Raw genomic sequence first — 26,056 nt, forward strand, 5'->3', positions numbered from 1 at the left:
GAGCTATTAGGCTTAACTGTCTACTCAGTTCAGAATGAGTATAGGAGGTGGTCAGGGATCTGCTTATGGTTTCCTAGTTCTGTGAGGGTCAGCCCTGGTCCTGATGCAACTCGGAACTGAGCCAGGCAGGTTTACACTGCCCCATCACTCTGTCATGCACCTGAAATGCCTCCTACATCAAGGAATGACTGGCACAGGATTCAGGCCTGCACACTTGCATCAGCAGGGAGTTCCCCTCAGACAGAGGAGTTCTCTGAGGCCATTTGTGTCCAGTTTCCAGCCTCTTTGTGCCTCTTCCAATAAAGAGTCTGTTTCATAGCATTCAGTGGTTTGTGTTTTAAGCAAACTGTTCAGACTTGCTCTCCTTTTCTCCCCTCTTCTTCAGAGAGGGAAAAAGTCTATATGCTGGTGTTTTGACGCTGGTTGAATGGCAGCTGGACCCTGTGGTCTCAGGCTCATCCTGTGTACCCCTTAACACCTTTTTCTTGTTGAGAGTGAGATCATGGCACCACAAGCTTGTTCTGTCAATGGCTTCTGTTCTTGGAGATTTCCCATTCTTGAAGGATTTTGGTGCTTGTTGTAGCCACACTTGGGAGCCTGCTGGCACTCTCAGGCTATATATGAAAGTCCCTGACATTGTGCATGACCATGTGCTTCCTTGAGAGTTTTGAGCAGCATGTTTGTGAGAGACGTTTATAAGGCTAACAAGAATTTATAGAGCTATAATAATAAATATAAAAACAAACAGACATGGGCTTGGAAAGGGATATAAACCCTCAAGCTTCTGGGGCATAAATCAGTGTTAAACTATTGGGGGTTAGGAGGAAACTTTCACTGAAGGAAGGTTATGGGATAACTGCTTACTGCAGGAACTCTTCCTCTGAAACAGCTGGCAGTGGTCACTGTCAGAGGCAAAATGCTGGACTAGGTGGACCAAAGGCCTAATCCATTACGGCAGTTCCTATAACAGTTTGAAAATCACAAGAATAGCATAATGCAAGCTCAGTGGTTGTAATGGCCAGCTGTTTGATAAATAGCAGAAAGTTATGCTTTTAAGGCTTGATTCTCCGTTACTTTGTATATTGTGTAGTCATTTACACCCAGGTCCAACTCCAGGCTTTTTGCCACCGTAAGCGGTAGGGAAGAAAAAAAAAAAGCTGCAATCACAATTTGGTGGCACTTTGGTGGCAGCTACACCGTGCTGCTTCATTCTTCGGTGGCAGGTCTTTCCCTCCAATAGGGACTGAGGGACTTGCTGCTGAAGAGCCCGACGTGCCGCCACTTCCTCTTGGCCATCCCAAGCACCTACTTGCTGAGCTGGTGCCTGGAGCTGGCCCTGTTTACACCAGTGCAAAATCAGTGTAAAAACCCATCAAATCACAATTACTTTGAACTCACGTAAATGCCTAGGCAAGGTGCAGGTCAATGGTAAATCAGGCTCATAATCTATGAGTAATTTCACCTAATCTTAGGCGCTGAGCAGGTTTGTTAACTATCTCTGCAAACAGGAAATTTTAGTTTTTGTCTTTGTACCAAAGGTCAGATTTACAATACTGCTTACAGGATAATAAACCCATTAGGGAATTACATATTGCTGAGGAAGTAAATACATTATTTATTATCAACTGGAAAGCTTTCAAAGTAGCCAATAGCTGGACTGCATCTGGATCTCGGGTACTTAAATTAAAGGAATTACTGTTTCTAAAAATAAAGTTTTACTCTCTATTGTTTTTACTCTTCTGGAACAAGCAGAGCTGAGCTGAAGTCTCTCTGAATTTGGGAGATTTGAACAATCTAATTTTACAGCTTAAAAAAATTTGATGTGAATTTTGTGTTCATGTTTATTGACAGCACTGGGAACTGAAGTTCTTTCTGTTTGCCACAGAACAGGCCATGGCAATACAAGCTTTCTTGTTCCTTTTTCTGTGGATAAGGGCTCATTATCCATTAATCATTGGTCTCTCTGATCTGGACACCAGCACAGAGGCAGATTTGCTCTAGCTGAGGTAGTGGTTTGTGTGATGTGGGCACCTATGTAAGATGAAGTGAACAAAGTCCAATAGTTTATTCTATATAATATAGGTCACCGAAATCTTAATGGTAACAGTTTTCAACCACCATTGACTTGGGGTAGAATTTAAGCAAGACGATGGTGATATTTATTATTTGTATTTCAGAAGTATCTACAGGCTCCAGTCAGAGATTAGGGTTTCATTGTGTTAAGCACTGTACATACACATATAATAATAAAAGTCCTTGCTCCACAGAGCTTACAGTCTACTCATATGAGAGAACAGGTGGAGAGTTGACAGAAGGGGATAATAAGCTGCAGTCACAGCATGTCCACTGCCTAGCCATGCTGAGGGTGGTGTGAGTTACACCTTGCACATAAATAACTGCTTTTTAAAAAAGTCTTAGTAGCTATGAATTGGTAGTAGAATTGGAGGCCCCAAACCTGTACACACTTATGTATGTGCTTAACTTCATATACTGCATTTTGTTCTATTTAAGTCAATGTGATAACTCACAGTGTATAAAGTTAAGCACATTGTAAATACAGGAGTGGGCTTGGGTCAATGCTGCTTAATTGCTCAGCGATTAGAAAAATGATTAGTTGAAAAAGATTGTGTGGCTGTCCAAATATAGGGAGTTCCATGGATGACTTCAAGAGGAAAAACCCCACTAAGACAATCCTGTTGTGGTTTTAAGCCACTGAGAGGCATCCAAGAGCTCTTAGGATAAAATAGATTTCATCTCAATTTTAACTTATGTGTACCCTCTGCTAGAGAGCTCCAGCATTCCCATGACACATTGAGAGTTGATAGTTGGTTTTCATGTTGTGCAGACATCGTCTGAGTTTAAACTTTGACATGTGTGGTATATCCTGTTGACTTCAGTGGAGCTATGACAATTTACCTTCTGAGGGTCTGCCTCATATGCCTTTTGGTTTCAGAGCTATATATTTAGTAAAACATATTGATAATATATGATGGAATAATGTAGTCCTTGTATATTTTCCTTTACTTGAATGTATTAAACAGGTGTCATATTTAAAATATTTGTTACAATGTATTATAACTATACTAAAGCAAAGAAACTCAAAGGTAATATGTAGGCTTTTTGTCTTAGTCATCTGCAGTACAGTGCTCAGTGCAAGCCTCAACACCATTCTCAAGAGCTCAGTTGCCCATTTCTTACTGGGACTGAGGAAGCTGCAGGAGAAGAAGGGCTATTTACAACTCAAGAAAAGGGAATGCAGGGCCCTGAGAAGCTATGAACTCCTTGCTCCATAGATTTATAGTAAAGTATTTGCTATTCCTGGTGTGCATATAAGCATGGCAAGCAGCTTGGTGTTTTTGAAGTTTATAAATCTTTTAAGGTTCTATTAAAGTTGGTTTAAGACATCCTCTGGTATTAGTTAAGGAAAGATTTGCTTATTCTAGATTTCACTGAAAACTTGAGTACTATACAGGAGTTGTATAACTATCAGAGTATTGTAGTGTTCTGTAAGGAACTACATTGTGTGCCGTGGAGACCTTGGGAAATGGTAAATATGAGATTCTAACTATTGTTTTCATTCCTTCTCATCCTCGTTTGAAGTAATTTCACATCAAGGGCTTATTATTTTGTTCTTTCCATGTTATAATTTTTCATACAAAAAACCCTTTTGGGTTCTATTCATGAAAAATTCATTTTGCTGTGAGATTATTTTAATTTCAGGATATTCTATGATATGACTGAGTTAGGGATTTTTTATACAGAATTTTTAAAAAAATCCTTCAAATTATTATTTACACAATTCTTTGTTAGTGATTTATCAGGGTAATGTGAAGAGTGTGATTTTGTGGATGGAAAATATACATGGGGTTTTGGAATCATGTTTTTTACTTCTAAATAACCTGCTGGGATGGCCAGCTATTAGAGTTTCCATGAATCATTATTCAGTTTAGTAGTAGCCACCACTTTTCTGTTCATCAAAATCGGTGGCAAGAAAGAACATCATTGTGCCACATACATTTTCCCCCCATCTTTAACATCCTTTTTTTAACATACTTTTTTCTTTCCCCAAACCTCCCCATCTGGGGTGCTGGAACAATTTTTATTGTGAGAGGGTGCTCAGAGCCATTGAACCAAACTGTAAACTCATATAATGGAAACCCCTTCAAGCCAGGGGGTGCTGCACCCCTAGTTCTAGCACTTATGCTGCCCAGAACCTTTTTGTTTCCGTTTTACAAAATGTCTACTGAAAAGAGTAAAAGACAGTGTGCCTGATACTTGGATATAAAATACTATACCAGATATTAGAAAATCGAACTTATAGCCTTCTAGATCAGGGGTGGTAAAGTTTTTGGCCCGAGGGCCACATTGGGGTTCCAAAACTGTATGGAGGGCCTGGTAGGGAAGGCTGTGCCTCCCCAAACAGCCTGTCCCCTGTCCCCTATCTGCCTTCTCCCACTTCCCACCCCCTGACTGCCTCAGAATCCCAGACCCATCCAACCCACCCTGCTCCTTGTCCCCTGGACCTCCCACCCCTAACCACCGCCCTGGTACCCCACCCCGTATCCTGCCCCCTGACTGCTCCCTGGGACCCCCGGCCCCTTATCCAACCCCCCTCACCTTACCATGCCCTCAGAGCACCAAGACTGGCAGCCGCGCTGCCTGCCGGAGCCAGCCATGCCACCATGCAGTTTAGAGCACTGGGGCAGGCCGGCAGCTCTTGCAGCCGCACTGAATGGCAGGAGTTCACTGTCCCATTGTCCAGAGCGCTGGTGGCACAGGGGGGAGGGAGGACAGTGGGGGAGGGGCCGGGGGCTAGCTTCCCTGGCTGGGAGCTCCAGCACCAGGCAGGACAGTCCCGCAGGCCGTATATGGCCTGCAGGCCATAGTTTTGTCCTCCTGTGTTCTAGATCATTAGTTAATATATCCCACACAGTCATTGCCATCTGCATTAGTTTGGTGGCCTTCGTGAAATTATCTGGTAACAGTGGTATATTTCCTCATAAGCAAGTGTCCACTTTACAGTATCATCACAGAATTAACACTAATTAGCATCCTAGTTGGTAGTTGGAACAGAAAAGGCAAGGATTTGAATTGGAATAAAGTCTAGGAAGGAAGGTATGGGGGATCTTTCCAGAACAGGGTTAAGACAGCATGGAGTAGCTAGCACTCTAAGGGTAGACTACTTATCTATAGTGTTATCACTCTAGTATTGTCCACTGACACAAAATTTAACTGAATAATAATAAAAGCTTAAGAAATGGAAGAGGAAGTAGAGTCATTGTTGCTTGATGTAAAACAAAATAATGAAACTATTTTAATCAAAATGGATAAATATTATGTGGCAGTTTTAACACTTTTTCATGACATCACCAGAAAAAGTGCTAAAGATTTTATGGCCCAGAGTCTCTGGACTGGCTGAACTGTACTCAGTGCAAGATCAGGTTGGAGAGGGAAAGGTGGGCTAAAGCCACTTTCATATTTTCCCAATCCCAGGCCACAGGGTGTTGGTGTCCTGTCTACTATATTTTATAGTAGCTGCCAGTAGTCGACAGGTGCAAGTTCTGAAGCTGGAGATCTGCAAAGTTCAGGGATACTCCAACTATGCCCCTTTTCCCTTGCCATGCACCCCTAGGGAATGGATGGGATAGGAGCCAGCCTTATACCACCAAGGAATTCCCCAGTTCACAGGGAATCTTTCACTGGCGTGTTATACTAGGTTTAACGGAGCAGAGAATCTGACCCAGTTTCTCTAATATGATGTTTTTCACTGACATTGCTGTCTGAGTACTCTATGAAGCAGAGTGTAGGCTGAGAGAGACATTCTGAAGCTACTTCTCCCTATGCTGGTGAAGTTCAGGTGTAGTACAAAGGCTCTGCAACTCTGTAGATCATGTGATGTAAGTCGTGTTTCACAAGGAAAGATTGAAAGAGTTAAATCTGTTTTACTTGTTTAGGTGAAAATGGGATGGGGTGGTATGACATAACCACCTCTAAGTTTTTGAACTGTGTAGACACCACAGATGGAAGTGAATTGTTTAGAGTGGCAAAGGTATAACTAGGAATGATGGAATGAAATTGAGAGAGGCTGAATATCCGGAGAAATGTTGACAGTGATTCTGATTCACGAGTGGAACAGAATAGTCAAAGGAATTTGTGGAAGCCCCACTGCTTGAGTTATCTAAGGCTAGACTGAAACAAAAATTCCCAAGAAAACAATGCTTCACTGGCAGTGTGACAAACTATATGGCTAAATATATCTGTTTTCTCTAATTTCACAATAGCTGTACTTTTCAGCATCCCAGTTCATGGGAAGGCATTATTGCGATTATTAGGGGAAACAGTAGGTCAGATTCTCTGCTGCTGTTAATTGGTGCAGTTCCATTGATTTCACTGGAGCTGCTCCTGTTTACACCAGCAGAGAAATTGCCTTAGTATATTCTGCCTTTCTGCTTTGAGTAAATATTAGTCTTATAGCTGAGGTCTGCAAGGAAAGAGTTTGGAGTCAAGGAGATATTGGTCCCTTCTGACCTATGAGTCTATGAGATGAAAGAAGACCAAGTTTTGCCCACACTTGAATTCTTAGATACCCGCTCACTAGCAAAAGAGACACTCCCGCCCCTTGAAATAAAAGGTGCTACAAATCCTATTGATTGATTTACTTTAACTAATAAGGAATATGGTAGGAGAGAGCAAAATAGGCGCATAATACTCCTTTAAAGTGTCAGTTTATGTAATCATCTGCTCAAGAATTGCAAGTAAATTGTACTCCCTTTTCCTAAGTATCTCTGATTGCCGTTGTATAAAGTCTCAGACTGTCTTTTACTAACATTACATATTCCTTTGGGAAGCAAACGAGAGGTACATGCACTTGAGGAAAAAGGTGATTACACAAAATGTACTGTGTGCCATCATTGTAATGCAAATAATGCAGTAATACACATTTCAGTGAATAAAGCCTATCTAACAGAAAAGTACACCCTATAATGGGAAAGGAAACTTACAGCAGAAGAATGAAATGTATATGTAATTTTGACAGGCTTAAAATATAGTTTTCTTCTACTAATGTGCCAAAACATTGCATCTAAGCACTTGCACTGACATTTCAGAAAGCTCCTTTTGACATACACAGTGTATCATCTAGTGCAGTGTTCATAGAATTAACATTTTCCTGGAGTAATCATATACAATTTAATGACCAAATAGTTCTGAGGCAATACAACTGGATTTCACAGGAACTAAATATATTTCTTCACACTGATCCAGCATGTTTTAGTTGAGCGGTCATTAGCATGTTTATAATGGTTCTAATTTAGCACAACATTTTCTGAATTTTATCCTTGAGTCATTTACAAATTGTTCATATTGAGTAAACAAAGGAAACAGATTGCATTTTATACTTAGTAATTTATCTGAAAGAAGAGGGGAGGGTTAATTGTCTAAAAGTTTTACTCTGTTTGGGGAAGTGATTTTAGTCTTGCATTGCTTGGTGCACAATGCATTTTTCTCTCTGTTCTGGAAAAAAGAAAAAAGGGGAAAAAAAGAAAGAAGGGGAAAGGATGGAGGAGTGAGTAAAATGAAAAATTAGGAGCAGGGCAAGATTGGCCACTCCCAGAGGGGAGTGTTGAGCAGAACTGGAGCTGGCACGAGATTATCTAAAACAGTTGGTGCATTCCTTAATGATCAAGTGCCTGAGAAGTCCAGCTTTCTCTCACAGAGCATCTGTGTTGATGTTTATATCAGTGCCCTGCTGTATGGGAAAAGCATGCTTTCTCTTGTTGCTTTTCTAAAAATAGTGTGGAATATAACATTGTATGAGTTATTTTAGGAGAACAAAAACATTTGCAGGGTTAAAGGTTTTGCTTTTTAATAAATAAAAAAATAAAGGTCAGAATTGTATCTTGAGCTTGTCTTTAGGTGGGGGTGGGTGGTACAAGCAATGTACAGTTTTCTTTGTATGTAGGGGTTTGCATCAAGCCGTTCACCAGAGATTTGAACTCTATTGAAACAAGCCGTTCTAGGCTGGATTGGTACATTCTGCAAACTTTCTGCTGTTTTTCCATTAGGCTCATTTTAGAAAGCAAGCCTGGAAACTACCAGTGTTTGTACACCAATGTTTGCATGAGAGCTAGACCAGTCAGGGAGTGTGTGAGAGTTCAGGGTAAAACCAGCACATTTTAAGGCCTAATTATTTTTAGTGCACTTGGGGAGTTTAAATTAAATTTAAGAGAGCACTCCAAACTCTTACAGTTCTAATTTTGTTTGTAGTGTAGTTTGTAGCCATGTTGGTCCCAGGATATTAGAGAGACAAGGTGGGTGAGGTAATATCTTTTATTGAACCAATTTCTCAGTTCTAATTTAATCATTTTGTGGAAATCTTGTCCCCATGACCAAATATGTAGCAGTTGGCAGATTCATTTGGTCCCTGTCCTAAAGAAAACTGCTTTTGAGGTAGTAATTGGATTTACATTATTGCTATTAGGCAAGAATTTCTACTAGGAACTACTGTTCCATTATCATTGAGATTACAAATGTGTGTTTACATTAGGCATCAATTGTTGTTGTTTGTATTACAGTAATACCTACCAATCCCATCCCAGATTGGGGCCTCATTATATTAAGCACTCTACAAACACACAGGCTACATCCACATTTGAGCTGAGTGGTGTGATTTCTAGCTCACCTCGCCATACCAGGCTAGCTCTGCTTGAGCAGATATGCTAAAAATAGCATTGCAGGGGTAGCAGAGTCAGCAGCATGGGCTAGCTGCCTGAGTAAGTGCCTAGGAAGTTCAGGTGAATATGTACTCGGGCCAAGTAGCTGTAGCCACCACCCAGGCTACCCCAGCTATGCTGCTATTTTTTAGCGCACTTGCTCAGGCAGAGCTAGAGTGAGTATGTCTCTGCATGCTAGGAATCACACTCCCAGCTCCAAGTACAGACATAGGTATAACGAGATGTAGTTTCAGCCCCTGAGATGTCAGAGTGTACATAGTCAGAAGAAACAAAAGGGTGGGAAGGAAAGTTAAAGCACAGGAAGGTGAAGTGAGCTGGCTGGGATCACATAGCAGAGCAGTGGCAGAGTGAGGTAGAAAGCCTAGGGATGAAATAATAACCATCTGTAGTAAGCATACCTTTCTCTCTTGTTAATTTTTCTAATTCTTAAGTAATATGCTTTTCAATTACTATCATATTTATGTGTACATGGCTGGTGGTTGTAGCATTCACCTTCAAATTGGCTGTTGAGGGGATAGTAAATCAACAAAATCTTGAAATGCTAGTCAAAGAAGTGCATTGGCTAACAAAATATCTCACGTCTTATTTTTAAATTTTCTGTTATACCATGAAAATTAATTACTCTAGGATGGAAATATGGAAATTGAGAAGGATGAGATGAGATTCACTTGACCTAACTTACTGGTGACAGGAAGATTGAAACCAAGCTACTTATGAACAGGAGGCAGTGACACTACATTGTAACTTTCAATGTTGAGCTTTCAGGCTGATTTTTGATTAGTTCTGTATTGTTACCCTCCTTTTTTCTTTTAGTTAAAGTTTATTGAAAATGAAAAGGGTGATTTGTATTTGAAAGAAGAAAATGAGTAATATGGCATCAAAGAATCTATTTTAGTAACATTACACAAACTTTACATCCTTGCATTATAAAAGAATAGACAGCATCATCCAACACTTATGTTTGTTAGTTATGGTTAAATTATATTTTTTATTTATCAAGTCATGACTTTAAATGTGAAGTTCTTCATTTCAGTTTGAATTGGTATAAGATTATAAAAGCTAATTCTTTCAAAGTAAATGAAATTCATCTTGCTGGACACTGAAATGTTACAGTTTGCATTTAATTTTAATATACATATTACCAAGAATGAAGACTATGATCATAATGGTATAGAGCTATGCTAAGTGGTTCTTTATCTCAAGGAAATCTAGAGGGCAAAGCTGTTCTCTTACACCTGAAGATGGATCTGTCCGTGAAAGGTGATACCAGGCTACACACACAAATTAAGTCTGATCACTCGATAGTAAAATGTGCTTCATTTTCTGAATAACAGATTTCTTTAGCTGAATCTAATAATGCCATTGGTAGTAGTATAAAAGTCAGTAGCACCCAATATACACTAACTAGACCAACATCTGAATGATCTTTTTTTTAAATGAAATCTTGCATTTTACTGAAAAATTCTTACAGTTTCTGAATTGCTTTTTCTAACTATTTTTTTCTCCTTGATGTGAAATACCAAAGCAAATCTTCCTCTTTCAGATGCATAATGGGTTGTTTTTGTTTTCATTGTTGTTGTTTTGGTGTCAAATCATTAGTAGATCATCATGGAACTAGTGAAATCCTATTGTCACATAATAAATCAAGACATTCTCAGGCCAGGTCTACACTAAATAGCGAGGTTGACCCAGCTGCATTTTTCAGGGGTATGAAACATTCACATCCCTGAGTGATGTGGCTAAGCCGACCTGACCCCAGCTGTAGACAGTGCTAAGTCAATGGAAGAATTCTTTTGTTGACCTAGCTTCTGCCTCTTGGGAAAGTGGTTTAATTATACTGACAGGAGAACTCCTCCTGGTGCTATAGTGAGTGTTTACACCCAAGTGCCACCACACTGCAGCTATGCTGCTCTAGCAGTTTAAGGCCTTGGCTACAATGATGCTTTACAGCGCTGCAACTTTCTTGCTCAGGGGTGTGAAAAAACACCTCCCTGAGCGCAGCAAGTTACAGCGCTGGAAAGTGCCAGTGTAAACATTGCCCCAGCGCTGGGAGCGCGGCTCCCAGCTCTGTAAGCTAATCCCCACGGGGAGATGGAGTACCTGCACCGCTGGGAGACCTCTCTCTCAGCAGCACTGTACAGCTGCAAGTGTAGCCATACCCTAAGTATAGACATAGTCCAAGTGAAGTTAACAAACAGAAGAAGAGGGAGCCACTATTACTCTTGTTTACCAGTAGTTTGGATTTTGGAAAAAAGAATTTTTCCTTTAACAGATATATTGAATGGGATAATTCCCTATAGACTGTTTCTCTCATGTAACCTTAACTTGTCTGAGGCCTCCAAACCCATTTGACTTAGCCTGATCCAATCAATGCTGTCATCTCTTATTCTGGAATTGGAAACAAATGAATAGGTATAATAGCAATGGCTTAGGGAGTATGCGCTGCACAGTGAAGATGGAAAAAGTTTCATATTTTAGGACATTCCCAGAGCTTGCTAAAACATAATGAATATATATTATGTTCAGTGAAATCTCATTGTATTATAATGTACATTGTAACATTACTATAAAGCATAGGATGGGAATTGTCGTGCTCTTAATTATACAGCACTCTTATTCTGAAACACTGATGGGAAGTTCGACAATCTACTGAGAGTTATATCATCCTTTGAAATACAGTATTTGCTCTTGTGCTAGGTATGGTCTGATATTTCCCCCCAAGCTTTTCCAACATTTCCTTGAGTTCTAATATATTTTCGATGCACTTAGAAAAATATGTCACATGTACCTTTGATTGAATTACATTTCTGTATACATTTCCATTCATTGTTTATGAATTTACAGTGCATTTGCAATCATTATTAATAAATCAATGTGCTTTTGTCTTCTGTCACAATGTAATGTATATATTCAAAAAGAATTGTATGCAAACAAGTCATGTTTTAGAACTCATATCAGTAATAATTATCAGCTCACAGCATTGTTACAACATGTTTTGAAAGAAGCTTATTATAAAAAAAAACAACAAGGCACTGCAAGGTAGCAAGAGTAAGACAGTTCAGTTGATCATTGATATGGATGCTGTAAATATGCCACCGTATACTATAGTGTTTTATTAAATCTCAAAAAGTCAAAGCTGATTTGAAATAATGTCTGACAGTCAGGGCTTTGAAGTTTTGCTGCTACACTCTCACATTTAGGCTTTCTTTTATGTATGACTTTACCGTAAAAAACAAAAACACACATGGCATGAATGCTTTCTTCATATTTATATTTCAAAGGAAGTAATGAAAGGCTACTTCAGTAAATTAAAAACAATCTGAAACTATGTGGATGGACACAGGCCATTGTAAGGTCATACTGTATTCATGCAAGATATAGTTTTGGTTACTTGCTTGTTCAAGGTTGTGAGACTGGAATAAAATAGAGAGAGAATGCAAAAGTTATTCTTGATGGGAAGAAGATGACTTTCATTTAGTCAGAAGAACTTCAGAGCTTGGCTGTGATAGTTAGCACCCGTTCTTCATCACCCATCTTGCAACAGAGTGCTGGATTCCATCCATTCCATGGCTGATTGATTAGCCAGTGGACAAATGTTAATTGTTTTCACCAATTCTTTGTGTTCATGGAGAGATCCTTTTCATCTTCTATCTAGGGCTCACTTTAAATTTGTTTGTTCAGCTTGTTTATCTTCTAACAATCTTTTCTCATCCACCATTATAAGTTACCACATTGAGGGAGAATCCTGCAGTACTTCTACTCCCATTGCAAAATTAACATTACTAAAAGAAATATTGAGGGGTGGGGATTATGCAGTAAACATCAGAATTTAGAACAAATCAGGTTTTGATAGATCATCCAAACTCCAATTTATAGCTAACACATTTTCTCTTGTCTTGGGAAGAAAAGTTCTCCTAGGGTGTCTAACAGCATAAAATACGTGGAGTAATATTCTGTACTCTACTGACTTACTGTATCCCATTCTGTACTGAATTACATCCTGTGTAACTCTATTGGCATGGATGAGTTAGCATGGGGTATAAACCAGTAGAAAATGTGCTTAGTTTATAAACTAGAGCTGGGACCATTCCACAAATTCAAAATCCAAAGGTGAACATTTATCAAGAGTATTCACTTTCCTTGCTTAGTTTATAATAGATAGTCCTGAACTGAAACATCCCTAAACTTCACAGATGTCCAGATTCCCCAGGCTTTAGGATGCTTTTGAGCTGAGCCCTTGATTCAACTTACTCTCCAGATAGTTTTGCCCTCCAGCTTTGGGTCCAGACTTCCACAACGTCAGTGGAATTTGGAATCCGGTATTCTGGTTCATCCCTATTTCTATAATGAACTAAGCCAGAAAATGGATTATTAATATTGAAGAAATTTCCCCTATGTAGGAAGGCAACTTTGAAGATTTTATATGTATGGAGGGAAATTGACTTTCAGTACTAAAGGAAAAAATGCATCTCCTCACCATAGATCCTTTTCAGGCTGTGTGCGTGAGCATATGTGTACAAGGGCTCAGGGAGGAACATATTTTTCATTGTAAGCTGCTTGTTATCCCTTCCATATAGGTGAATGTCCAATTTCAGGTATCTCCAGTAAGATAGGTGAACATATTATGATAATTTTAATTAAGAATTATGCAAACCGACCCCCACCAGTTGAAAACCTTCTGGAATTAAAAAAAAGAAGCAGCTGTAATTACAATATATGTTCACGGTTCTTAAAAGTCACCCGTTGTATTTTCCTAACCTTTGTGAGTCTGCCCAAGAACAAAATGTAATAGCAAATAATTATGAGCTGTTTGGATAGAAGTTCAGTAAGGAGAAATGCAATACCTGTGCAATCTAACATATTTTAAAGAAATACTTCCTTGCAAATATTTTTCAATCATTTATATAGAAAAAGAAAACTACAGCTATTAACATGATTATATTAAGAGAGAGGGGAATACACACTGACACTTCTTTTATTCATCTTCATACTCTATGGAATTCTTGAGAAATATGTTTCTATGCTAGTATATATTCATACATGTGTTTGCACAACTACATACTTCAAGAGTTAATTTCTTCTCAGCTGTCATGACATTATTTAATTTTCTCTTGATTCTGTTATTTGTTGCGTCCTAAGCTTTTGTTGCTGTAGTGGTTTTGTATCAATTGAGAGAAAGCATCCTGGTTAAAAGTCATTAACGCTCATAACCTACATTAAACATCAAAATAAAGTTAAAAGGCTCTTCTTTTGCATGGATGAAGGCCTGAAATTTTGACAGGAGAGCAACAGAGAGACATCTTTTTAAACTGATGATATCACAAAAAAGGACAAATTATAATGTTCTATTGGTAATTGGTCATTATTTGTTGATATTTCTATTACTAGGCCAAAACTCATAAAAGTAATGGATGTTTGTAATTGTTAAAATTGAATAATTTGTTTTATTGTATAACAAGTATTTTAACAGTGTCTGCTGCAATGTAAAGCTTCTTAAATTGTGTCTTTTATGGAAAGAGATAATTAGTAAATAAATTGGCGTTTCTACCTAAATACTATTTCAAAAATATTACCAAGCTATGTTGTCTTTTGAAGGAGGCTTGCATGGCATAAACATGTTGCAATTAAAACCTTGATCTTTTGATGGTTGTAATTTGGTTTACATGAAACTGCTTTTTTCACATATGGAAAGTTAATATGCATGTTAGCATGAAACACTTCTGCATCTTAAAAAATTCATCAGACAGATTACCTTCTTTTCCTCCTTTAACCCTCTCCATAAAACACTCCTCTCTTGTGATTCCTTCCAATGCTGATCTCCTCTATGACCATCCCCTTTGTGTTGGAACACAGTGTTATCCCCTATGTTGTAAGGTAGGTGCAAATCCTGCTCTTCTTACTCGTGTGAGTACTCCCAGCAGGACCGCCTGCATGGTAATGTGAGACAGGATTTGGCCTTTAATTTGCAAGTAATTCATGGAAGAGACCTTGAGTCAAATTCTGCCTTCATTTAAAATAACTCTTGGTAAATCAGTGGGATTGAATTAGTGTAAATATGGTGAGAAATTGGCACCTTATTATGTGTTTGTAAAGCACTGTTTATGCCTAAAACAACCTCTATCAATAAAATATCAATTATTGGCCTGATACTGAGAGATAATAAGAACAAATTTTGAAAGAGAAAGTAATTAAGGACATAGAGGTGAATGGTAAATGGGATAAAATACAACGTGGTTTTACAGAAGGTAGATTGTGCCAGACCAACCTGATCTCCTTCTTTGAGAAGATAACTAATTTTTTACACAAATGAAATGCAGTAGATTTAAGCTACCTAGATTTCAGTGAGGCACTTGATACAGTTCCACATGAGAAGTTGTTAGTTAAATTGGAGAAGATGGGGATTAATATGAGAACTGAAAGGTGGATAAGGAACTGGTTAAAGGGGAGACTACAAAGGGTCATACTGAAAGGTGAATGGTCAGCTGGAGGGAGGTTACTAGTGGAGTTCCTCAAGGATCGGTCTTGGGACCAATCTTATTTAACATTTTTGTTACTCACCTTGGCACAGAAAGTGAGAGTGTGCTAATAAAATTTGCAGATGACACAAAGTTGGGAGGAATTATCCATACAGAGGAAGACCAGAATATCATACAATGATCTGTATGACCTTGTAAACTGGAATAATAGAAATGGGATGAAATGTAATAGTACAAAGTGCAAGGTCATGCATTTAGGGACTAGCAACAAGAATTTTTGCTATAAGCTAGGGATGTATCAACTGGAAGTGACAGAGGAGGGGAAAGACCTAAGTGTATCAGTTGATGACAGGATGACTATGAGCCACCAATGTGGTGCTGTTGTTAAAAAGGATAACGAAGTCCTAGAATGCCTCAGGCGAGGTATTTCCAGCAGAGACAGGGAAGTGTTAGTACCATTATACAAGGCACTGGTGAGACCTCATCTGGAATACTGTGTTCAAGTCTGGTCTCTCATGTTTAAGGAAGATTAATTCAAACTGTAACAGGTTCAGAGAAGGGTTACTAAGATGATCAGAGGAATGGAAAACCTATCTTATGAGAGGAGACTCAAATATTTTGTTTTGTTTAGCCTAACCCAATGAAGGCTGAGGGGAGATAAGATTGCTCTTTATAAATACATCAGAGGGATAAATGCCAGGGAGGGAGAAGATTTATTTAAGTTACGTGCCAATGTGGATATAAGAACAAATGGATATAAACTGGCCCTCAACAAGTTTAGGCTTGAAATTAGATGAAGGTTTCTAACCATCAGAGGCGTGGAGGTCTGGAACAGTCTTCCAAGGGGAGCAGTGGGGGCAAAAAAAACCCCTAGCTAGCTTCAAGACTGAGCTTGATAAGTTTATGGAGGAGATGGTATGATGAGACTGACTAAAATGGCATGTAGCTGATCTATGAGTGCTATTAGTAAATATCCCCAATAGTTGGTGATGGGACACTAGATGTGGAGGGCTCTGGGTTACTACAGATAATTCTTTACCAGGTGTCTTGCTGGTGGGTCTTCCTACATGCTCAGGGTCCAACTGATCACCATATTTGGGGTTGGGAAGGAATTTTCCTCTACATCAGATTGGCAGAGACCCTGGGTTTTTTTGTGTTCCTCTGCAGCATGGGGCACAGATTACTTGTAGGTTTAAATTAGTATAAACTATTGTAAATAGTGGATCTGTAACTTGAAGTCTTTAAATCATGATTTGAGGACTTCAGTAACTCAACCAGAGGTTATGAGTCTATCACAGGAGTGAATGGGGGAAGTTCTGTGGCATGCAATAGGCAGATCAGTCTAGATGATCATGATGGTCCCTTCTCACCTTAATGTCTGTGAGTTTACAGGTGTTGAGTTGCTAAGCCCACTCATTTCCCATTGAATGCAGTGGGAACTAAGAGTGCTGAGCACTCCCATGAGGTACTAAGGTACCGATTTATTGAGATGCTTAACAAGTGTCTAACTTGAAGCATTTAAGTAGCTTCATTTAAGTCAGTGGGACTACTTAGATGCTTAAATACCTTTTTGAATTGGGGCCAAGTGCTTCTTGGGTCTAGGCCCTATAATTGTAGTGGAAGTTAATCATATGCACTGTTGAGAATAGACCCCACAAAGTTTAATGGAGATTCCATTGCCATTATAAACAGAGAAGGGGAGAGGGAAATATTCAGCGATATATAAAGTTCTCTCACTGAGTGTTTATAAACCTTGAATAGATGTTGTTAAAGGAAGAAGACTCCAGATTGTGACACCAGTGATATGAGTTACCCATTCCTTGTCTTAAAATCACCTTTTAAAATTTATTTTTGGAAGGTTAAATTCTGTAAGTTCTAGTAAGTTACTTAAAAAGAGCTTTTGATTTAACTGAGGATTATGTTATGCTCTGTGTTAATTTTTTCAACGAAAATAAGGTCTGATCCCGCAGGACTTGTTGAGACCAGATTCTCACTACATCTTCAGTGCAGTAACTTCAGTGAGAGTTTTGCCTTAATAAGGCCTGCTGGATTGGGCTCAAAGCTTGGACTGCAATATGACCTTCAGAATTTAAATGCCAATCTTGTAATTGTTGCATAGCTTACTGGGAAAAAATGCTGATACTGTGAACGTAAGAAATGTAGAATTCTTTTGTGAATTCCATGAAGACATTATAGGAATAACTTTTGCATTGACATAAGTAAAAATATGTGTTTGTCATGAACACAGTGAGCCAAATTTCCAAAATCTAAATCTTCAGCTATATTTTTGAATGTGCAATCATTTTCAAATGCAAAAGATAAAATTTGTACATGGAGTGGCAGTCTATCTATGTAAATTGGCACGCATCTGTCTATGTAAATTGGCATGCATATATTCTGAACCAAGTTCTGCTCTCATTTAGATCCCTGTAAATCCATAGTAACTCCATTAACCTCAATGGAGTTACACAGGGTTTACACTGAGGTAGATGAAAGACCATTTGGCCTCAAGTTCATTCCCCTTTGAAAATCTGGTTCAGACAGATCAGGTAGGATGGTTTTAGAGAGACGCTTCCTAATCTATAAAGTTGTATTAAGTATTTTTTTTTTCCTTTTTAATAGACTCATCTTGCATGGAAAAACTACTTTCTAAAGACTGGAAAGAGAAAATGGAAAGACTAAATACAAGTGAACTCCTTGGAGAAATTAAAGGTATAATATATTAAATATTTAAACATGGACATAATATTTTAGTCACTGAACAGAATAAAATGTGCATTTAATGCATGAACCAGTCATTGATCCACATTCAAAACTCCCACTGACTTTAATAGGACTATGAGCATGGAATGATGCAAAGTTCAGGTGTTCTATTCTGTTCTCTGTAGTGTTTCAAGTATATAATGGAAATAAAATGAATAAATTAACATTGTTTTTCTTTGGAACTCTTTCCAACCAACTCAACCTACTTATTTAGAATGACAAATATGTTTGAAAAACAAAGACTTTTTTATGTTTAAAACTTAGTTACAAGCAGGATTAAGAATATTTCCTTCTCAGTTCCATTTTATTACAAATTTTAAATGTATTATATTAGTTCTCTTATATCAGTTAAATATGTCAATCTCCGGATACCAAAAGAAAAAGGCTGTGGGTTAGGAGTGATTCCCAAATAATGTATCTTTGCATAGGTAGTATGTGAGGTACTCTTATCGATTGTGGTGGGATGTCACATTTTGTTTATTTTTTTTTTAACCCTGTGCTTCAAATGTCCAATTTGAAGCATGCTAGTTTTTTTACAATTGAATCATCCTTGGAGTTGAAAGAGAGATCCTGGGTGAAATCCTAGCACCATTGAAGTTGATCGGAGTTTTGCCACGTGTATAGCCTGTGGTTCCAGCAGGTCCCAGAAAATTTGTGGCACCTGGGGTTTAATCAGTGCTAGGATCTAATTCAGTGACAGGATCCTTAAGGTGTTTCTCTCCCTATTCTTCCATGGGTTTTCCTGTTGGAAGAGAATTCAGGCTGTTATTATCTGGATAGCAAATTGGAAAGAGAACTTTTCTTTCCACTGTGAGTTAGCTATACACCATTTATGCGATGTATTGAACAGATTTATTTCTGTTGATTGCTATGGTCTTATTAAATGACCACTGTAAATATATAGGAACAAAGGATTTGTTTGTCATATTAACAATGTCCTTGCTAATGTTAAAACAAAAAGAAAGACTGTCTGAAGAAAATGAATGCTTGTGATTTTGCATTTCCACCTGGAAAAGGTCCTGAAATATGTTGCGTTCACAATAGATATAAACAAGATGAAGGTTGGCCCTTTTTAATAAATTTATAATCAGTTCTGTCAGCTGATACCATGTCAAAACCTAATCGTTTTTATACGTTTCCTTTGATTAGATTTCTCCTGTATAGTTATGACACTGCAATGTATTAGGTAGGGAAGTATTGATAACTGCAATAAAATACACAGTTTTACCAAAATATACTATGCCTGCTTGCAATAAACAAAAGGCAGCAAAAACTGGTAATTCGAAATGCTAATCTATTTAAAACCATGTTGTCGGCTGATAACATGGAAAGACTTGGACATTAATTGCGCAATACGACTACCCAAATCTCTAAATAGAAGCTTCTTGAATGCCAATAGTAAATCAGAATTAAAACACTTGGGTCTCTGGCAATGATGGATAACATATTCCTCATTATTTTACCTTGGTGGTTTTTTTGGCATGTGAAGTCTTTTGATGTACTTCCGAGTGTCATTCAGTTTCTGGTTGAGACATTTAAAGTTTGACTTCTTATGAAGCCTGTTTTCACTGAAGAGTTAACATAGGCTCTTACTCAGGTACTGTGCTCAAACTTTGTTCTGTCCACCCACATGCTCCCTGAGTTTGGTAGTGCTTTCATCGCAGCATAGCTGGCTTGTCTAGGACTGTAAGCTAAAACGCAAGAGAGGCTTTCACTTGGATTGATAACCCATCCGCTTTGCAGTGAAAATGCAAGTGAAACCATTTGAGTGCTGATACCTTCTCACCTGCCCATGTGCCCAGCAAGACAGAGAAGTTCTTCCACAATGTGGTGACACACACAGGCGTGTCAGCACCAGTGAGGACCCAGTAACCTGGGTATGGCTTTGCAGAATGACTCCTCTTGCTGCTCAGACCTGGGTGCCATTTGCCCAAGTTAACTTTGCAGTGAAGACATACCCAGAGAGTCGTTTTCTGCCTCATTCTTGTAGTTCTCAGTTTTTGCTTTGGCCCTCTGGTTAACTGGTTGTGTAACCATTATAAAACTGTAGATGTAAGTGATATCCAGTTTGGGGCCCCTTTTTGCTGCCCAAATGGTGTAAAGTGGCCTTAATATAAATGAGAATTAAGTCCTTAGTGTTTTATTTCTTCCTCAAGGAGAATTTTAGATTATTACATGTTTTATCCTGTGGGGTGAGCATAGCCAAAGGTAAAAGCAAGAAAGAAATTTTGAGTGATGTGAACTGAGATTTAGCAATGTGCCCCCCTCCCACTGAAACTTTGTTCTTCTCTCCCACTGAGGCCCTGAGTTGGCCAGAAGTGTTTGTTAGAGAATGATACCCCTCCAGAATAGTGAGCCCTTAATCTAGGGAACCAGATTTTATTCTCTCTGCAGTGCCAATTAATCCCTGGGCTGGCTGTGCTTGGTGGCAGGGTGCTTTGGTATACTACTCTTTTCGCTCTTCCTTCAGAGGCTCTGCATCATTTCAAACTTCCCTCTGATGAGGTGAGGTAGACATTACTTCTCAGAAGCCAGCCGACTGCTGTGTCTTTGCTAACTAGATGAGTCTCTGGAGAGTGACGTGAACTGCTTCTGTCATCACAGGTTGATTGCACTTTAATAGAGCCTTTTCTCTAGTGATCACTAAATGGTTTACAAACATTAATAAAGCCTCTTAAGACCACTGTGAGGAAGGGAAACTTTAGTATTAGTGAGTAAACCATAGTAATGAAAGATGAAGTGATGTGCCCAAAGTCAAATAGTGAGTCGATAGCAGAGTCGGGGATAGAACCCAAGGGTCTTGCTCTAACCCTTAGTAACTCCTTAGTGCTCCTTGGTCTAACCACAGATGACTTTTCTTTGGTGGTCCTTTCCTCTGCCGTGTTTCTTGCTGTTGTCAGCTGACATCCATTCAGGCTATTGGGAGTCGCACATCTAAATTCTTGCTACCGTAATTGCGTTTGAAACATACTCCCTTTTCCCAAAGAGACAGGTAAAATTTCAATGAGAATGCACAGAGATACCCAGAAGAGTACAGCAGTAAAATGGTGAGAATTCTGTAGTGATTTGAAATTTATGCAGTAATCATCACCATTACACAGAAGGGGAAACTGAGGCACAGAAAGAGGCAGTGTCTTGCCCCAAAATAGGTCAGTGGCAGAGCTGGAACTAGAACTCAGATCTGTTGATTCCCAGTCCAGTGCCCATTCCGCTGTCTCCAAGGTGGTAACATATAGCTTTCTTAAAAAATATGTAGCTTGGAGTCATAATGGCGTATTAACATGGATTAGCATTTGTGGGCCTTAAGAAGTGTGTTCTGAGAGGATACTGAATGAAGAGAGTGGGGACCAGGTGAATTGGGGATAAAGAAGACATTCTAGGCATGGGGGAGTGTGAAATACGGCTGGAAAATGAGAGCGTAAGAAGTAAATAAAGGAAGTGAGGTAGTCTAAAGATGATTTCAAATCCACCTGTAATCAACCAAGCATACTTTAACGTTGTTTTTGGAAGGTTCAGAGCTCTAGATTTCCATGATCACGGGGTTCATTTTCCCAGGGCTGAAGGGATTTCAGGTCGGGTGGTTGCTACTGCTAAGAACTACTTTTGAAAACTTACCCCTGTGCTTGGTTGCAATTAATTCTAAGTCAGGGCGTTTTAAGTGGTTAATATTTTTGGCTTTTATGCAGCTGCTTCCTTCTTTTCTATTACTGAGAGTTCAACATGAGGCGATGCAGTAAAAAAAAAACAAAACCATTTTAGGTCATTAACAAAAAAAATCTTGATTATCAGACGCAGAGGTGTGGTCCAGTGAGGAGCAGCTCTTTGCACTGACTGTTACTGGGAGTTGTTTACTTTAGATAGAAGGCGTTGTTCTTGTTAAGGCTAACCTGAGCGCATACTCTCCCTCTGTGTCTGCACAAGTGCCCTTCCACTCAGAGCCTGTGGGAAGGAGCTTCAGTTAGGCAGGGCACACCCTTCCCCCCACCTCAAAAATGCATTAAAGCTTTTTGTATTAATAGCACAAACTCTTTCTGTGCATGTTTGTGAAACACACAGATGATAAAAGAGAAGAAAAATAATTGTGTGATAGAGACAAAATAAATAAAATTGTGGTTTTTGCCTTACTTTTATATACTTATAATTAATTATAATTGTGTTTTTTTTTAAATCAAGGTCTGATTAGAAACTACATCCATTTGTTAACAGAATGCAAAGCATCCTGTCTAGGTAACATACAGTGACATATTTTTTATTTCTCATAAGTGGAATTGTTCATGTTCCCAGTTACTCCTGTATACCGTACTTGATGTGTGAAACCACTTAGTCTACAGCTTTTTTTATTAGAATTTCAGTTATTGATAAAGGGCCAAATTCTCCTCTGAGTTCCAGGAGAACAATCCCATTGATTTCAGTGGGGTTGCATGAGTACAGCTGAGAGGAGCATTTGGCAGAATATTTTGTAGCTACTTAGTCGTGGTTAAATAAGTCGTCATGATCATTTGATATGTTTATAACTGAAACACGCAGGGCAGATTTTAAAAGGTCCCATGAAACAGATGAGCTGAGCAAAATGATCTGCTTACCTGGGGGGAAAAAAACCCCTCATATTTGCATGTGCAAATTGCATGTCCAACAGCCCAAGCTGTATATGCAGATGTCTTGAATAAACAATGTGGATTCGGATTCAGCTCTTAGTTTACGGAGGTTTGGATGCAAGGGATCCAACCCCCAATGTATGCTTTATTGTTGCTTAGGTTTCTAGTTTTTCTTTACTGACCACAACTAGGCAGAGTAGCATCATTTATCACTATAAAGGGTCTGTTTTAAGTTTTCTGTTTCTGTTCCAAACATAAATCTCTGGAATAGTCTTACATGCATCATGCAGTTGTCTATTGAAATAGCCTGCAATGGTCTTTTTCAGCATGCAGGGTCTTTGAAGATCAAATAAAGATCGATCTTTAAGTTACTTAAGCAATGACATTATTGCAAAAGAGTCAGAATTGTTCTAGCAATCTTATATATGAGTGACTCCTGGGTTAACTGTTACAGATTTGTGCTATGGCTTCCATTGCCAGCATTTATAACCTGAACTATTTATATTTATAGGCATTGTGACTTAAATGTCACATGCTGAGCTTTGTACAGTATACTCTATTTTTAGGATGGACAGTGACTGATGCTCGTAGTTTTATCCAATACTGAAGTCTATTTGCATTGTATGTTTCTCTTGCTTATATGTAGCCCTTTTATATCCTATACTCATTACAGGGGTAGGCAACCTATGGCACGCGTGCCGAAGGCGGCATGCAAGCTGATTTTCAGTGGCACTCACACTGCACGGGTCCTGACCATTGGTCCGGGGGGCTCTGCATTTTAAACGAAGCTTCTTAAACATTTAAAAAACCTTATTTACTTTACATACAACAATAGTTTAGTTATATATTGTAGACTTATAGAAAGAGACCTTCTAAAAACGTTAAAATGTGTTACTGACACGCGAAACCTTAAATTAGAGTGAATAAATGAAGACTCGGCACACCACTTCTGAAAGGTCGCCGACCCCTGCTCTGTTAAATAAGTTACAGTTGGAGCCTTATTGACTTCCAAATATAAGTCTAAAGCTGTTGTTCCACATAGCACTTATTAATAAAAATGGTCTGAAAATGGTTGGATAAGAGGGAGGCATGTCCCTGTTTCCAATGGAGACTTTAAGTTTAATAACACAAACCCACTTCACTCATTTTCTCAGTATTAGATACACTGATTTTATTGTTAGAGCTTCTTCATATAGGTGACTGGTGTTCTTCATTGAATAGCTGGAAAACGCTACATTTTCTGTGTATATTAGCTGGTGGAAGAGAACAGTGAGGCGCAACAGTTAGCATTTTGTGATTATCAATTACAGATTTATGGACTAGGCTTAGAGCCAGCTCTTCGTGAATGAGTCTGTGTGAACATTATGAATACGATGCGGTTACAAGTATAATAGGTTAGGTTCTTTTCAGTAACAGGTAGGATAATTGCTATTTGCATGCATTTAATACAAAATCTCTTTTCTCTTTTAGTGCAGTTGATAAAACAATGCTGAAATATAGAAACAGAGATAAATTTTCAGGGGCTTGGGTTACACCACACAGAGTGTAGAGGATCATTTTGTGTAAAATAAGGCTCCTGATAGTATCATGTTACCCTACTTTACAGTTTGTCCTGGGTTTGTAGTAATTATTTCTCAATTATTATTGTATAAAATCCTCTTTTGCAAACAATAAGAGTTTACAGCAGCTGGCTTTATAAATATATATATATATATATATTATATATATATATATATATTATATATATATATTATATATATATATAAAGACATTAACATCTTATATCACAGAAGCACCCATAGGTTTTTAATTATGCCACTTTGTACGGCTGTAGACATTTCAAAGCTCCCCTTTGTGCTCTCTATTATAAACATCTTTTATTTCTTTTGAAGTCTGCATGATATACATACTAGCAATTAAAAACCCAGCTCAGGGTTGGAGACACAAGGTCTTCGTAATTAAAACTCAAACAAAAGCTACAAGCGAAAAACCCACTCTATGATTAAGGTCTGAAGTGTTATGATACATTAGAATCTATGTTAACTGCTAGGATTTAAAAAATCAATACACAGGAAAAGAGATCAGTTGGTTCCAATTAGGGAAATCAATGAAAACATCCCTTCCTCCTCCCCAACAACCTCTCCAAAACACCTTAAATTAGTAACTGGTCCTGATTAGAAATATACCACAGGCTGTAAAGTTTTCTGGTAATAGATTTATTACAGTGACCCAATGAAATAATGTTTAACGTTATCTTGTACCAATCTAAATCTTAAGTATATTTTTGATTTTACCACTTCTTTAGACATAGTCATTTTGCATAGTGTGTCACAGTAACTGCCTTTCTGGATCTAAACTGATGTTATAAAATAAATTATACCTTAGCATTATGTAAATGTTGTACTATTTCACAAGTATATCCAAAATTTACCCCTTAGATAGTCTTTATTCTGGGTATGCTTGGTAAAGAAGGTAAATTGACTCCAAAATAAAGAGTATAGTGCACAATAGTTGCATTTACGATGTCCTGTTTTATCTTTTTTATATATACATATATAGTTAAGATACACTTTTATAATTAGTAAGGCCAAATGTGTTGATTCTGATCTCTCTCTTAAATTGGTGTAAATCCATATATTCTCATGCAATACCTTAATTTTTGTTGATACATGATGGTCCTTATCCTGCAATTAATTATACACCTGTTTAGCTACACACTCTGGATAGTTCCATTGACATCAGTGGCACTGCTTACAGTGCATAGTGTTAAGTGTATCCATACTGCTTTGCAAGACTGGGGGACATAATTTGCAACAGAGAAAATTCTCACATTTTTGCTACTATGGCCATTAAGGCATGGAATCATGTTTCAGTAGCTCTTATCACAATCACACCAGCTTCTAATATTAAAATGTCAAGTCTATTAATATGTATATTTCTTAAGACTTTACAACTACAGATTACATTGTAATAAACCTTTCATGTAAATCAAATTATACACATCTAGATTGACTCACACATTTTATAAATAAGTCAGTGTATTTACGTACATACAATGGTGTTGGAGTACACAGTGCAACAATGTGGGATACAACATGTGGGATTTTACGTTGGTGGGATACAAACGTAGGCCCCATGCGTGCAGTATGAAGTGTGGCTACTGTGCCCATATGGAGCCCCATTCAAGTCGGTAGGGCTCCACGTGACGTACCAGCCCAATGACATGCTATACTGTGCTGGGGTGGGGCCAAGGATATGTGTTAAGACTTCAATGCCACCCAGTTTAAGAAGGATGAATTCAAACTGGAACAGGTTCAGAGACGGGCTACTAGAATGATCTGAGGAATGGAAAACCTGCCTTATGAAAGGAGACTCAAAGAGCTTGGTTTGTTTAGCCTAGCCAAAAGAAGACTCCGGGGGGATATGCTTGCTCTATATAAATATGTCAGGGGGATTAACATTAGGGAGGGAGAGGAATTATTTAAGCTTA

At 38.4% G+C, this 26,056-nt stretch overlaps 1 protein-coding gene across 38 annotated transcripts in view; it reads left to right on the plus strand.

The window, feature by feature from the left end:
* The window catches only part of SOX6 (SRY-box transcription factor 6), a 473,353-nt gene that overhangs the window by 233,942 nt on the left and 213,355 nt on the right, over positions 1–26,056 (plus strand). For all 38 annotated transcript variants that reach the window (XM_075065133.1, XM_075065127.1, XM_032799217.2 and 35 more), the window contains one exon: positions 17,831–17,920. In XM_075065133.1, coding sequence (XP_074921234.1) covers positions 17,831–17,920 — 90 coding nt within the window. The remainder of the gene's footprint in view (positions 1–17,830; positions 17,921–26,056) is intronic.

Source organism: Chelonoidis abingdonii, chromosome 4, assembly GCF_003597395.2.
Source record: "Chelonoidis abingdonii isolate Lonesome George chromosome 4, CheloAbing_2.0, whole genome shotgun sequence".
Taxonomy (NCBI): Eukaryota; Metazoa; Chordata; order Testudines; family Testudinidae; genus Chelonoidis; species Chelonoidis abingdonii.